At 36.3% G+C, this 12,968-nt stretch overlaps 3 protein-coding genes and 1 non-coding gene across 4 annotated transcripts; all 4 read left to right on the top strand.

Annotated features, from left to right (window-relative positions):
- Positions 1 to 462: 462 nt before the first annotated feature.
- Positions 463 to 2,920, top strand: LOC116121940. The gene is made up of 3 exons (XM_031407848.1): positions 463 to 972; positions 1,062 to 1,430; positions 2,149 to 2,920. Exons 1-3 carry the CDS (start codon positions 670 to 672, stop codon positions 2,779 to 2,781), a joined length of 1,305 nt encoding a protein of 434 aa, XP_031263708.1. The 5' UTR covers positions 463 to 669; the 3' UTR covers positions 2,782 to 2,920.
- A 1,930-nt stretch (positions 2,921 to 4,850) lies between these two features.
- On the top strand, positions 4,851 to 5,511 carry LOC116121930 (18.1 kDa class I heat shock protein-like). The gene has a single exon (XM_031407836.1). The coding sequence runs from the start codon at positions 4,886 to 4,888 to the stop codon at positions 5,357 to 5,359; it is 474 nt and encodes a 157-aa protein (XP_031263696.1). The 5' UTR covers positions 4,851 to 4,885; the 3' UTR covers positions 5,360 to 5,511.
- Positions 5,512 to 8,405: 2,894 nt separating this feature from the next.
- On the top strand, positions 8,406 to 10,276 carry LOC116121872 (7-deoxyloganetic acid glucosyl transferase-like). Its single transcript, XM_031407785.1, has 2 exons — positions 8,406 to 8,964; positions 9,095 to 10,276. The coding sequence occupies exons 1-2, from the start codon at positions 8,406 to 8,408 to the stop codon at positions 10,033 to 10,035; spliced, it is 1,500 nt and encodes a 499-aa protein (XP_031263645.1). The 3' UTR covers positions 10,036 to 10,276.
- A 2,436-nt stretch (positions 10,277 to 12,712) lies between these two features.
- On the top strand, positions 12,713 to 12,784 carry TRNAQ-CUG. The gene has a single exon. It is a non-coding gene; the product is annotated as a tRNA-Gln (tRNA).
- Positions 12,785 to 12,968: the final 184 nt, after the last annotated feature.

Below are 12,968 nucleotides of genomic sequence, written 5' to 3' on the forward strand. Positions count from 1 at the left end.
TAGTTGAAATTTTCCTTAATTTGGTTGTCATATTTAATTAATTTGGACGCAATTTCAATAAAAATAATATCTCTAAAATTAACAAATATGTAAATTTTTTTTTAATCATTAATTATACTAAAAATATATTCATCCAATGTATATATAAGATTATTATATAAAGTTTGAGTTCAGAATAAATGCTTTTTGATAAAGATAATGTAAGGTAAGGTAATCTTTGAAGATAACATATTTCAGTGAATGCATATTGGTGAAACTCTATTTGATAACACTTTTACTGCAAGTCAAATACAAACTGAAATCATGATCACATAAGATCAACCACAACAACTTAAATCGGATGGACCAAATTCGTTGGGTTAAAAAGACATACGAGTACACATAAACCTGCACACACCTGATCAGGAACTGGCAATAAGAATAGTAAGCAGAAACAAAATTTCTGTGAATACAGCGAGCGTGCAACCACGACATAGGCAAAGCAGACCACGTTAGAAGGGTCCAATGGTCGGTTGGTGATGATGTTATGTTCTCTCTTTAGTAATCTCTAAAGCAACCAAACCAAAACTCATATACTTCTTAACCAGTCTTCCATTTCTTTCTGTGCCAAAAACTTTAACCAAAAACGCTTCTCTGTTTTTTGTTCGAGTCCTTTGTTTTGAGTATCTGATGAGGAAACTTTGTCCAAATTTTGATCGTGAAGATGGGTTGGAGACAGTGCTGGAGGTTCCAATCCCAGAAGAGATGTTTACTACCAACAAGAACACACACAGATCATGGCAGAATATGAAGTGTTGGATTAAGCCATACAATGAAAAATCATCGTCTTCTCCCTCCATGCCTGCTCTTTTTGGTAGCCGAAATGCTGAGATCCAGCTTCTTCTTGGTGTCGTTGGTGCCCCATTGATCCCTCTTCCCATCCACTCCGATGATCGCAACCCCATTAATAAAAACATCAAAGACCACCCCATTGTATGTTTAAACAATCTTATTACGTTTATGTTATATATTAGCTAACAGTGCATTGAAAGAAACTTATAAAAGTGTTTTGTAATATGCAGGATGCTTCAATGGCGCTATATATAGTGAAGCAGTACATAGCAGCAGTTGGGGGGGAGAAGGTATTGAATTCTGTGGACAGCATGTATGCTATGGGGAAGGTGAAGATGGCGGCTTCAGAATTTTCAGCAGGGGAAGGGAGTTTGAACGACAAGGTGTTGAAAGCGAGGAACTTTAAGAATGGTGGTGGCGGGGAGATAGGTGGATTTGTGCTATGGCAGAAAAGGCCTGAGCTTTGGTGCTTGGAGCTGGTAGTTTCAGGCTGCAAAATCAGTGCCGGGAGTGACGGCAAGGTTGCCTGGAGGCAGACCCCGTGGCATCGTTCTCATGCTTCAAGGGGTCCACCTAGACCTCTTAGACGTTTTCTGCAGGTAACTAAATTAACCCTCTTTCTCTCTCACCGTTTGATCAAATATCACATGATTATGCAGTCTTAATGATGGAGATTTCCCTTCTTAAACGTGCCAAAACTACTTGATTATACTTGTGTTACACATAAAGTTGATATCATTCATTTTAAAACCAACCAATTCCGTGCAAATAGTCCCACCTAAAATTTTCTAGTTCAGGTGTTTGATTAAATGATATATTTTATTTTTGTTGGAACCCTTTTCACTGATTTTCATAGTATTCTGTTTCTACGGGCAAATTTGCATAGCTGGATCATGTCGTTAAAGCTTATTAAAACCCCCAACTTTTTTCCAGGATTCTTTCACTTTTTCTAAAGATGGGGGCTGAATTCCATGTTCACTTAAAACTAATTGTTTTGCCCCATTTCTTACTTCTTGACCCATTTCACTTTGAGCTTTGCCCCACTAGATTTATCAATTTCTTACCTCTCGCCACGATTGGGGGCCAACAAACAACTATCTGGTGTTTGTTAGGTCTACCATACTGAAAAGGTCAACAACCGGAGAAAAAATTATATTAAAGTTTTGGGCCAGTCTATTGTTAGTTTCCATCACTTTTTATGTCTTGTACAAGGTTTAGCTTTGTTCCATTTGAGATTAGCCTAATTAACCAAGTACCTAATCACGTTTTTCATGAATTTGTATTGAAAATTACTCATAAGTGGTTCATTCTGAACAGGGTCTTGATCCGAGGTCCACAGCAAATTTGTTCTCCAATTCAATCTGCGTTGGAGAGAAGACGATCAACGATGAAGATTGTTTCGTATTAAAAATTGAAGCTGAATCCTCAGCACTGAGAGCAAGAAGTACTAGCAATGTAGAGATAATCCGTCACACAGTTTGGGGATACTTTAGCCAGAGAACAGGCTTGTTAGTCCAACTTGAAGACTGTCACCTCCTGAGAATCAAAACCGCAAAAAATGAAAGCATATTTTGGGAAACTACAATGGAGTCATTGATCCAAGACTACAAAATTGTTGATGGCATTAATATTGCACACGCTGGAAGGACTTGTGTGTCCTTGTTCAGGTTTGGAGAGAACTCGGAAACCCATTCCAGGACGAGAATGGAAGAGATTTGGGCCATTGAAGAAGTGGATTTTAACATAAAGGGTTTGTCCATCGATTGTTTCTTGCCTCCTGGAGACCTGAAGAGTGATCAGGAAGATGGCTGCGGTATTGTAACAAAGAATGCGCGATTACCATTCAAGATTCGAACTGCTTCTACTTCTACTAGAGTTAGTGTTTCCAAAGTTGTCGCCCTTGATGATGCAGATTCAGATGATTCTGAAGATGATGATGAAGAGTTGTAAATGTCTTTTCATTGTGTACATATTTTATATGACATTACATGCCTATTCTTTAGTCAAATTTAGAAAATCTGTAAGTTTTGAGTTTTTGATATCAATGTCAATTGAAGTAAAGTTTTTTGTTATCAAGAAAACTCTTAAAGTTCCGTAAAAAAAGAGTAGATTTTGGAATTATGAATGATTATTAGATTTTGGAATTATAAGGCTCTGTTTGGTTCACTTTTTTACATTTTTTAGAAAAGTTTTTTTGAAAAAAGTTAAAAAAAGTTGAATTAGACATGTATTACGATGTAAGATTTGAAAATTAATAAAAATATCTCATATGTTTGTTTATTTACTAAACACCCCTATAATAAAATATTAAAAGTTAATAAAAACACCCTCATCTCACCCATTAAATATGGATAGTCGGCCACCACCGCCGGAGGGTGGCCAGAGTTGCTGTATCGGCGCATGACCGACTGGATTTTGCTGGTCGTGCGCCGATATGGCCTTTTTCAAGCCAGATCTATGGTTAGATCTGACTGTATTTGCTCGTCAACGACGGTCGAAGATACGACCGTCGTTGATGGTTAACGACGACCATGTGTTGGCCGTCATTGACGACTGACTACGGCCAAAGATCTAGCATTTTCTGGCCAGATCCATCGTGGATTTGGCCGAAAAAGGCTAGATTGGCACACTACCGGCCAGATTCAATCGGTAGTGCGCAATTATACCAGATTCCGGCCATCTTCCGGTGGTGGTGGCCGGAATCTGGTAAATGTGGGTTGTTGGGGTTTTTTTGCAATTTTTAAAAAAATATTTAGGGGTATTTAATTAAATTAACAAATTTAGGGGGTTTAAAAAAAGTTGAATAATATTTAATAATATTGTGAGTTTTTGCAATTTTACTGTTTTTATTGAGAATACTAATAATAGTATTCCCAAATGTGAGCCAAACAAAACCTGAATGATTATGTGCTTCTTTGGTAGATTATTTGAAAAATAATATTTTGAAAAATTATTTTAAGTTGAGTTAGGATTAAATTGAATAAGATAGGATTCTGAAAATATGTTTGGTATAATATCTAAAAATTATATAAGAGTTGAATAAAATGCTGAAAAGTTGTTTAGTATATTTTTAGAAAACATTTAGATTATTTTTTAATCTCTTACATTTGCTAATTTAGCTAAACACCCCTTACAATAAAAGTTAAAAAATTAATAAAAATACCCCTACCCACCCACCCAAGCCACTGTCGGTCATCGGCAACCACCGTCGGACGACAACCGACAGTCGTCGGAATAGTGCACGACCGACTGACTTGGCTGATCGTGTGCCGATATGACCTTTTCTTGCCAAATCCATTTTGGATTTGGCAGAAAACTGCCATATCTACTACCAAAATCAGGTGGTCATCAATAGCCAGATCTGGTAGTCATCAACAACCAGATCTAGCCGTTTCTAAGCAAATCCATGGTGAATCTGGGACCATATTAGCGCACGTGGCCATATCCGACTGGTTTTGGGTCGTTCCGACGCCAACGGCCAATAATGGTTGCTGTCAGGCAATAGTGGTCTTGGGTGGATTAATTTTCAGATTGGAATGAGTGAAAGGTAATTGTTTTTAGTTGAATATGGTTGAAAAATTATTTTAAGTTGAATAGAATAGGATAATAGAAAATAAGTCCTCCTCTTTTCATTTTTAATAGAAAAAAATCTTATTTGATTTGGATTAATTTTTAGAATAATGATACCCATAAGTATTAAACTATGCAGGATAACATAAAAATAATTTAAAAGAGTGAAACAAACATGGGCTATTTATCTCTTGCTCCAAAGAATATCATTGGGCTTAAGAACAGCCGAATCCGTATAGGTGGGCTAAAACTAATGGGCTTCTATTCTCTTGGTCTATTGAGCTAAAATCTGATGCGCTGTTATTATCTCAGTCCGTTGAAGTTGAGAATGGCACGTGTAAAGATTTGTTGCAGAAGAGTTAGTGCTACCGACTCGGGAAGACGAGTGATGACACTTGTGTTTCGGTTTTGCACTTAGTACATTCAGTTTCACCAATCAAGCAAGAATTTATAACACACAAACGAAAAACTTAGAAATTAAACAATGGCTCTAAGTCTTTTCGGTGGCCGCAGGAGCAACGTGTTCGACCCTTTCTCTCTTGACATTTGGGATCCTTTTGAAGGCTTCCCATTCACCACCACGGTTGCTAATGCACCCTCCTCTGCGCGCGACACATCAGCCATTGCCAACACCATAATTGACTGGAAGGAGACCCCGGAAGCTCACGTCTTCCAGGCTGATCTTCCAGGGCTGAAGAAGGAGGAAGTGAAAGTCGAGGTTGAAGACGGAAGTGTTCTTCAGATAAGTGGAGAGAGGAGCCGAGAGAACGAGGAGAAGAATGATAAGTGGCATCGCTTTGAGAGGAGCAGTGGGAAGTTTATGAGGAGGTTCAGGTTGCCGGAGAATGCTAAGATGGATCAGATCAAGGCTAAGATGGAGAACGGCGTACTTACTGTGACTGTGCCGAAACAGGAAGAGAAGAAACCTGAGGTCAAGTCTATTGAAATCTCCAGCTAAACAGAAAGAAAAAAGAGTGCCTCTGGGCTTGAATGGTGATGAAAATGTTTTGTGAAATTTGTGTTCTGTTTAGTATCTTGTTTCTGGTTCTTTTATGTAATGCGCTGGCAACCTAAGGGCTTCTGAATGTAAAGTTTTGTTATAATGTAATAAACTAGCTTTTGTTTTGTATAATCAAAAGTTTCATCTTTTAACTCTTCAGCGAATGAGCAGATTAACAAAATCTGAATCCGACTGAGATTTTACAATATTGGTTTACTCCAATTTGACTCACTCCATCTTACGAGTATATTAGCCAAAACAATTTAAAAAGGAAAACATATAATTTAATTTAAGATACGCAAATTTAATTACAATGTTACCTAATTTAATTTAAAAATTAGTTTTAGATGGTTACAATTAGGGGTGTTCGGTTCCGAGGACCCTATACTTTTAAAGGAATCGGAATCGGAACTGACGGTTCCGGTTCCTAGGTATCTAGAAACAAAACCTATAATAACTGTTCCGGTTCCGGTTCTGGATACCCTATAAAATCACATGGCCCCCTAAAGTTTTTAAAATGACACAACAAAAAAAAAAAAAAAAAAAAAACCCTTAGAAACTTACGATACCCCCCCACCTGACACTTGCTAACAAAAATAAAATTACAAATTATAAATTTAAAATTACAAACTCAATTACTTTTTAAAGGTAGATTCTCAAAAGTTAAACCAACTTACTTTAAATGTTATGAAATATAAATATAAATGTATTCATATTACTTTTTCTACAAAAGTTTTTATTAACCCCTATAATCTTTAATTTTATTTTATATTAGTCTCGGTTCCTAGTTCCGGTTCCTAACTATAGGAACCAGAACTGCATAGTAACGGTTCCAAAAATTTGGAATCGGAACCTATCCATTCACGATTGATTCTAGGTAGGAATCAGAACCAAACCCAGGGTACCCACCGGTTCTGGTTTCAACCGGTTCTTTTGAACACCTCTAGTTACAATACGAGAACAAAGCAATCCCAAAACCTTGGACAAAGAATGTTTGCTTCTTTTATTAATATCTAAGTTAAAATTTTATGGTCACCTATTACAAATTTAATTTGTAGTTTACTTGGAATACTGAGTTTGTAGGGTGTAAGAGGTGTCCAATTTGTGGCTTACGTAGAATATTAAGTTTGTAGGATGTTTAATAGGTTTTGGAGATTAGTTAAGGTGCAAGTAAGTGGCTTGGATACCAGTGATAAAAATAAAAAATAAAAAAATTATGAGCTGCGCGTAAGAGGTGTCCAATTTGTGGCTTACCTAGAATATTAAATTTGTAGAGTGTTTAATAGGTCTTGAGGATTAGTTGATGTACACGTAAGTGGCTTGAATACCGGTGATAAAACAAAAAAAAAAAAATTAAAAAAATTAAAAAAAAATTATGAGCTGCGCCATAAAATCAGTTTACAGCTTCTCAAATGAGATTATTACTGCTCAACATTTCTTTTATTACCCATATATTCTCCAATTTTCACAATATTTATTTTATCAAAAACTCGTCAACTAAGTTGGGTTCATAGACTGTTTTTAGTTTCTATTAATAGAAACTAAAAACGGAAACAATGAACTGGACATTCAAAGCTTTGAATTGAATCAATTTGTTCGTTTCAAATTTATCATTTTCCTTTTTCTGATTGATATAATTAACCCATAAATATATTCCCATCAACCTTTTCAATCTAATCTTTGTTCCAATCCAAATCGAGACTCGGTGCTTTAATTTACTCATTCTTCTCTCAATTTCAGCCTCTTCCAATATCGAAATTTCATTAATAAATTAAAGCAAAAGTGTTAAGAAAGATGTGTTGCTTCCCAACCCAGCTTTGCTCTTGTTGCATTTGCGTAATATGCGTAGCGATTATTATTGGAGGTCTGTTTGGATTTGGAGTTTTCTCAGATCTGTTTCGCACTATTAAACATACAGTTCATGTTGAATGCGATCGGAATCTTCAAGGTTTTGCTTGTGGAAGGCCATTCTTGGGTTATCAAGCTCCTCCCGGTCCTTTCTAATTAAACATGATATTCATTTCTTATTTTGTCCTTTTAATTCTTTCTGGTCTATGTCGAAATTATTCTAATACTATTATCATTATTTTATTTGTAATTTTTGGTAAACTGAAAGACAAGAAATCCAAACTTTGTAGAAATGGTGAAGCTTTTGTTCCTCTTACAATTTTCAAGCAATTGTATCCATTTAGAGTATGAAATTAACACGCTATTCCCTGAAGGTATGCAGTTTATCAGAATCATATAATACCTGTGTAATTAGAGACTTAAATTTATTTTGTTAAGGTTTACAGAAGTTGGGAATGTAAACCTAAATCCCATCATGCATAGAATATTGGAGCTGATAATATGCTAGGCCAAAAGAACAGATAGCAAAATCATAATTTTTTATTTTATTTTTTGATGATGAGGTGTTCGAATCAACTAATCTCGTAAGAGTTCAAATAACCACCTCTATTAACAATTCGAACTCAAAAAATAATGTTAGATTCTTCTTTTGTTCTTTTATCTTTAAGAATACTCAAATTTAAGAGATTATGTTGAATTTCTTATTGGAAAATCATATTAAATCTTTCTCTTTAACTTTTTTACGGTTAAAATGATTAGAATTTGAAAAACTATCTTATATCATTATTTGCCATTTTAATATCGTAACTTCCAGCGGTGGTGGGATCATAAATATATCGTTTAACAATAAACTAAACGAATAATATCAGATGCAACGATTCTGAAATCATATATTTTAATACTTAAAATCATACATAGTTCAAAGAATATTCGAGGTTTGACAGAGGTAAAGTAAAGGCTGTAAAGCTATTATAGCACTTCTTCTAAGAGCTAGGTTTCTGGCTTCAACATGGCAGCTATTGTGATCGCACTGATGCAATAATAAACTATTACCGATTAGACTTTAGAGAATGACTAAACAACACAGAACTTGTGACAAATGAAATAAAATATTAAAGAAAATAAAACGAAGTGATATCAAGCCCGCAGGAGCTATATGAATTATAAACTCCATAGAAAGGGAAATCAAAACCAGACAGAGAAATTAACATTTGACATAGAGATGGAGAAAGATCCACCTCATGTTCTCATCTTTCCCATTCCAGCCTTAGGCCATGTCAACTCCATGCTCAAGCTCGCCGAGCTCCTCAGCGTTGACGGCATAAAAGTTACTTTTCTCAACTCAGAGTACAACCATGACCGTCTTGTTCGTCACACTGATGTTTGTTCCCGTTACACGCAACGTTTACCTGGGTTTCAATTCAAGACTATTACAGATGGTCTTCCAATGGACCACCCACGAACCGGAGATCGATCTGCGGACGTGTTACATTCAGTGAAATCAGTAACTCCTCCTCTTTTGAAAGAGATGCTACTGAATGAAATTAAGCCGCCAGTGAAGTGCATCATATCGGATGGAATTATGAGCTCCGCTATTGACGTAGCCAGGGACTTGGGAATTCCGATCATTTATTTTCGAACTATTGGAGCTTGTGCTTTGTGGGCTTACTACTCTCTCGGTGAAGTCATTGATGCCGGCGAGCTTCCTATCAAAGGTTAGACTCTTGTTTACTTTGAATTCCACAACTAAATTTGTTGTCTAAAGAATATAGTGAGTTTATAAGGTATATTATTTTCATTACTTTTAAAGTGATTTGTATTGCGTATGCTAAACTAAACCTGAAGGTACTGAAGATATGGACCGCCAGATAAAAAATGTGCCTGGCATGGAAACTTATCTCCGGTGCCGCGATCTTCCGAGCTTCTGTCGAGCTGACGATCCCATGGACAAAACCCTCCAACTCTTTATGAGCGAGACTCGCTCAACCCCTCGAGCAGATGGTCTCATATTGAACACATTTGAGGACCTGGAAGGACCCATACTGTCCCAAATTCGCAGTATATGTCCAAACATTTATACCATAGGACCCCTTAACGCTCACCTCAAAGCAAGAGTCCCGGAAAACACTTCCTTAAAACCCTCAAACAGTTTCTGGGAAGTGGACAGAAGCTGCATCTCATGGCTTAACGAACAACCTCTGCAATCAGTTATCTATGTTAGCTTTGGTAGCATTACAATGCTCTCAAGAGAACAATTGCTAGAGTTTTGGCATGGTCTTATGAATAGTAACAAACGATTCTTATGGGTCATTAGGCCTGATTCCATTTTGGGAAAAGATGGAGAGAATCAAATTCCCGAGGAGCTCGTTGAGGCCACCAAGGAGAGAGGGTACATGGTTGGCTGGGTTCCGCAAGAAGAGGTCTTGGCCCACGAGGCTGTTGCTATGTTTTTGACTCACAATGGATGGAACTCAACTTTGGAGAGTACTGTGGCGGGAGTGCCCATGTTATGTTGGCCGTATTTCGCTGATCAGCAGGTGAATAGTCGATTTGTTGGCGAAGTGTGGAAAATTGGGATTGATATGAAGGATGTGTGTGATAGAAAGGTTGTTGAGAAGATGGTTAATGAACTGATGATGGAGAGGAAGGATGAGTTCAAGAAATCAAGCTCTGAGATGGCTGATTCTGCTAGAAAAAGTGTCAATGAAGGTGGATCCTCGTATTGCAATTTGGACCGCTTGATAAATGACATTAGTTTGATGAGCTCAAGAGCTCATTCTTGCTGAAGTTTGGTTGCAAGATGCAAGTATCTGCTACCGCTAGCATACACCAAGGTTGAAACTTTTTCATTAATCCAATAAAACAAGAGGAGCAGAGTTGTTTAATAATAGTTAATGTTTAGTTGAATGATTCCAATCATATGAAGGTCGATTTTCTCCGCTGTTTGTTTGAAGGCTTGTAGCCAGAGATGGCAATGGGCTCCATATTTTTTTTGGTACAAGTCGGGCTTTACCCGATGTTTGTAGGCTTGGGTTTGGGTCTATGCCTGATTTTAAGGCCTGATCTTGGATATAGGCTGGGCCAAGGTATATCTTCAAGCTCAACCTGGCCTGACCCGACAATTTTAGTATAAATTATACTAAATTATTCTTATATTATATATTTAATTATAAGATTATCCTACATATATATATACTTATTTTTCTCAAACCTTACATGGATGGATGGATGTATGCACTTTGTGAAAAGTTATTTATATATTTGGTGAGTATAAAAAATAAATTAATATTTAAAAATTGTTTCTAGATTAAAAATATAAAAAAAATTTGAAATTTATTAATATTTAAAAATTCACATTATAAAAATGAACGAGCTTGAGCCGAGCCTGAGGTTATAAATAGTTCGTTGAACTATGCTTGTGCTTTATCTATCATACCCGTGACGGGCCCGAGCCAACCTTGGACCTTTGTCATGAGGTCGGGCTTGGGCCTGGGCCAAGGGGTACTCGGTCCCAACTTGACCCATTGCCATCCCGATTCTTGGTTGTAGCTCATCAATTTGGTTACTTTTGTGCATAATGGATCATTTTTTCAGAGGCTTAAAAGGGATTTTGGGTCAAGTGGATTCACTGATTATTGTAACAGATAAATTGTAAAATAACAAGTGGATTCAATTAAGAAAGGAACTAGCAAAATATCTTCTCAGTCGATTCCTGAATCTGACTTCAACTGCTATGATAGACGCTTCCAAAATGAAAATAAAGCCAATCTCATTCAGTTATTAAGAGCCAGATATTTATAACGGCCGAACGGCATATTTCCACCCAAAGTTTTCTGTAATATCGTTACTACCCAAAAAACTTTGAAAATGATAATTACCCACTTTCTGTGAGAATTTGTTAATAAAATCCATTAATTGATAAAATATACGTGGTGAAAAGACGAAAAACCCCACTCTCTTCTTTTTCTTCTTTCTTTTCTTTTTCTTCTTTCTCTTTTATAAGATGTAGATGGTATTACTAATGGTAGTTTTGGGGCCTTATAGCTTCACTACGGCAAATGGTTATTATTGTTATCATGACGAAATTCATCAGGTGGTATTGGTGGTGGTAGAGGAGGAGAATGAAGAAGAAGAAAAGAGAAGAAAGGAGAAAGAAGAAAAGAGAAGAAGAAGAGATAACGGTTTTTTCGTCTTTTCATTAGGTATATCATATAATTAACTGATTTTACTAACATATTCTGAGGGAGAGTGGATAATTGTCATTTTCAAAACTTTTGGGTAGTAAATTGTCATTATGGCAAACTTTGGGTGGGAAGATGTTGTTCGGCCTATTTATACGAACAATCTAGGTGAAATGGTCAAAACTCAAACCGGCGGTTCCATGGCTAGTGGTCAGGACATTGGACTCTGAATCCAGTAACCCGAGTTCACATCTCGGTGGAACCTTCTATGCTATTTTTTCCCTTGACAAAATGGGTCTCCCAATTTTTTTTTATTTTTTTATTTTTATGTTTATCTTATTATTAAATTTGCTATCTCNTTGTAGCTCATCAATTTGGTTACTTTTGTGCATAATGGATCGTTTTTTTCAGAGGCTTAAAAGGGATTTTGGGTCGAGTGGATTCACTTATTATTGTAACAGATAAATTGTAAAATAACCCTGCTGATCAATTAAGAAAGGAACTAGCAAAATATCTTCTCAGTCGATTCCTGAATCTGACTTCAACTGCTATGATAGACGCTTCCAAAATGAAAATAAGCCAATCTCATTCAGTTATTAAGAGCTAGATATTTATAACGGCCGAACGACATATTCCCAACCAAAGTTTTTTGGGTAGTAGTTTGGTGTAATAACATTACTACCCAAAAAACTTTGAAAACGACAATTACCCAATTTCCATGAGAATCTGTTAATAAAATCCGTTAATTGATAAAATATACATAGTGAAAAGACGAAAAATCCTACTCTCTTCTTTTTCTCCTCTTTTCTTTTTATTCTTTCTCTTTTCTAAGCTGTAGAGATGGTATTACTGATGATAGTGTTTTGGGGCCTTGTAGCTTCACTACGGCAAATGGTTATTATTGTTATCACGACGAAATTCATCAGGTGAATTGCATCCGGCCAATAGCCACCAGATTTGGGTGGTATTGGTGGTGGTAGAGGAGGAGAGAGAAGAAGAAGAAAGGAGAAAGAAGAAAAGAGAAGAAGAAAGGAGAAAGAAGAAAAGAGAAGAAGAAGAGATAACGGTTTTTTCGTCTTTTCATTAGGCATATTATATAATTAACGGATTTTACTAACATATTCTCACGGAGAGTGGATAATTTTCGTTTTCAAAACTTTTTGGGTAGTAAATTGTCATTACGGCAAACTTTGGGTGGGAACATGTCGTTCGGCCTATTTATACCAACATTCAACAATGTAGGTGAAATGGTCAAACCTCAAACCTAACGTTTGTAACAGGCGGTTCCATGGTCTAGTGGTCAGGACATTGGACTCTGAATCCAGTAACCCGAGTTCAAATCTCGGTGGAACCTTCTATGCTATTTTTTCCCTTGATAAATGGGTCTCCCAATTTTTTTTTTTTTTTTTTTTTTTTAAATTTGCTATCTCTTCATCAATATTTGACAAAATGGGTCTCCCAATTTTTTTTTCTTATGTTTATCATTATATATTTTAGTACTTTCCTTCCCATAAGCTACAGACAACCACATATTATGA

Source organism: Pistacia vera, unplaced genomic scaffold, assembly GCF_008641045.1.
Source record: "Pistacia vera cultivar Batoury unplaced genomic scaffold, PisVer_v2 Contig129, whole genome shotgun sequence".
Taxonomy (NCBI): Eukaryota; Viridiplantae; Streptophyta; class Magnoliopsida; order Sapindales; family Anacardiaceae; genus Pistacia; species Pistacia vera.

Bases quoted from the DNA above. Each gene is read 5' to 3' on its own strand.
- LOC116121940 (XM_031407848.1), top strand. From the start codon at position 670: ATGAGGAAACTTTGTCCAAATTTTGATCGTGAAGATGGGTTGGAGACA. The intron at 973-1,061 runs GTATGTTTAAAC...TGTAATATGCAG, and splicing joins ACATCAAAGACCACCCCATT to GATGCTTCAATGGCGCTATA. The intron at 1,431-2,148 runs GTAACTAAATTA...CATTCTGAACAG, and splicing joins CTCTTAGACGTTTTCTGCAG to GGTCTTGATCCGAGGTCCAC.
- LOC116121930 (XM_031407836.1), top strand. From the start codon at position 4,886: ATGGCTCTAAGTCTTTTCGGTGGCCGCAGGAGCAACGTGTTCGACCCT.
- LOC116121872 (XM_031407785.1), top strand. From the start codon at position 8,406: ATGAATTATAAACTCCATAGAAAGGGAAATCAAAACCAGACAGAGAAA. The intron at 8,965-9,094 runs GTTAGACTCTTG...CTAAACCTGAAG, and splicing joins CGGCGAGCTTCCTATCAAAG to GTACTGAAGATATGGACCGC.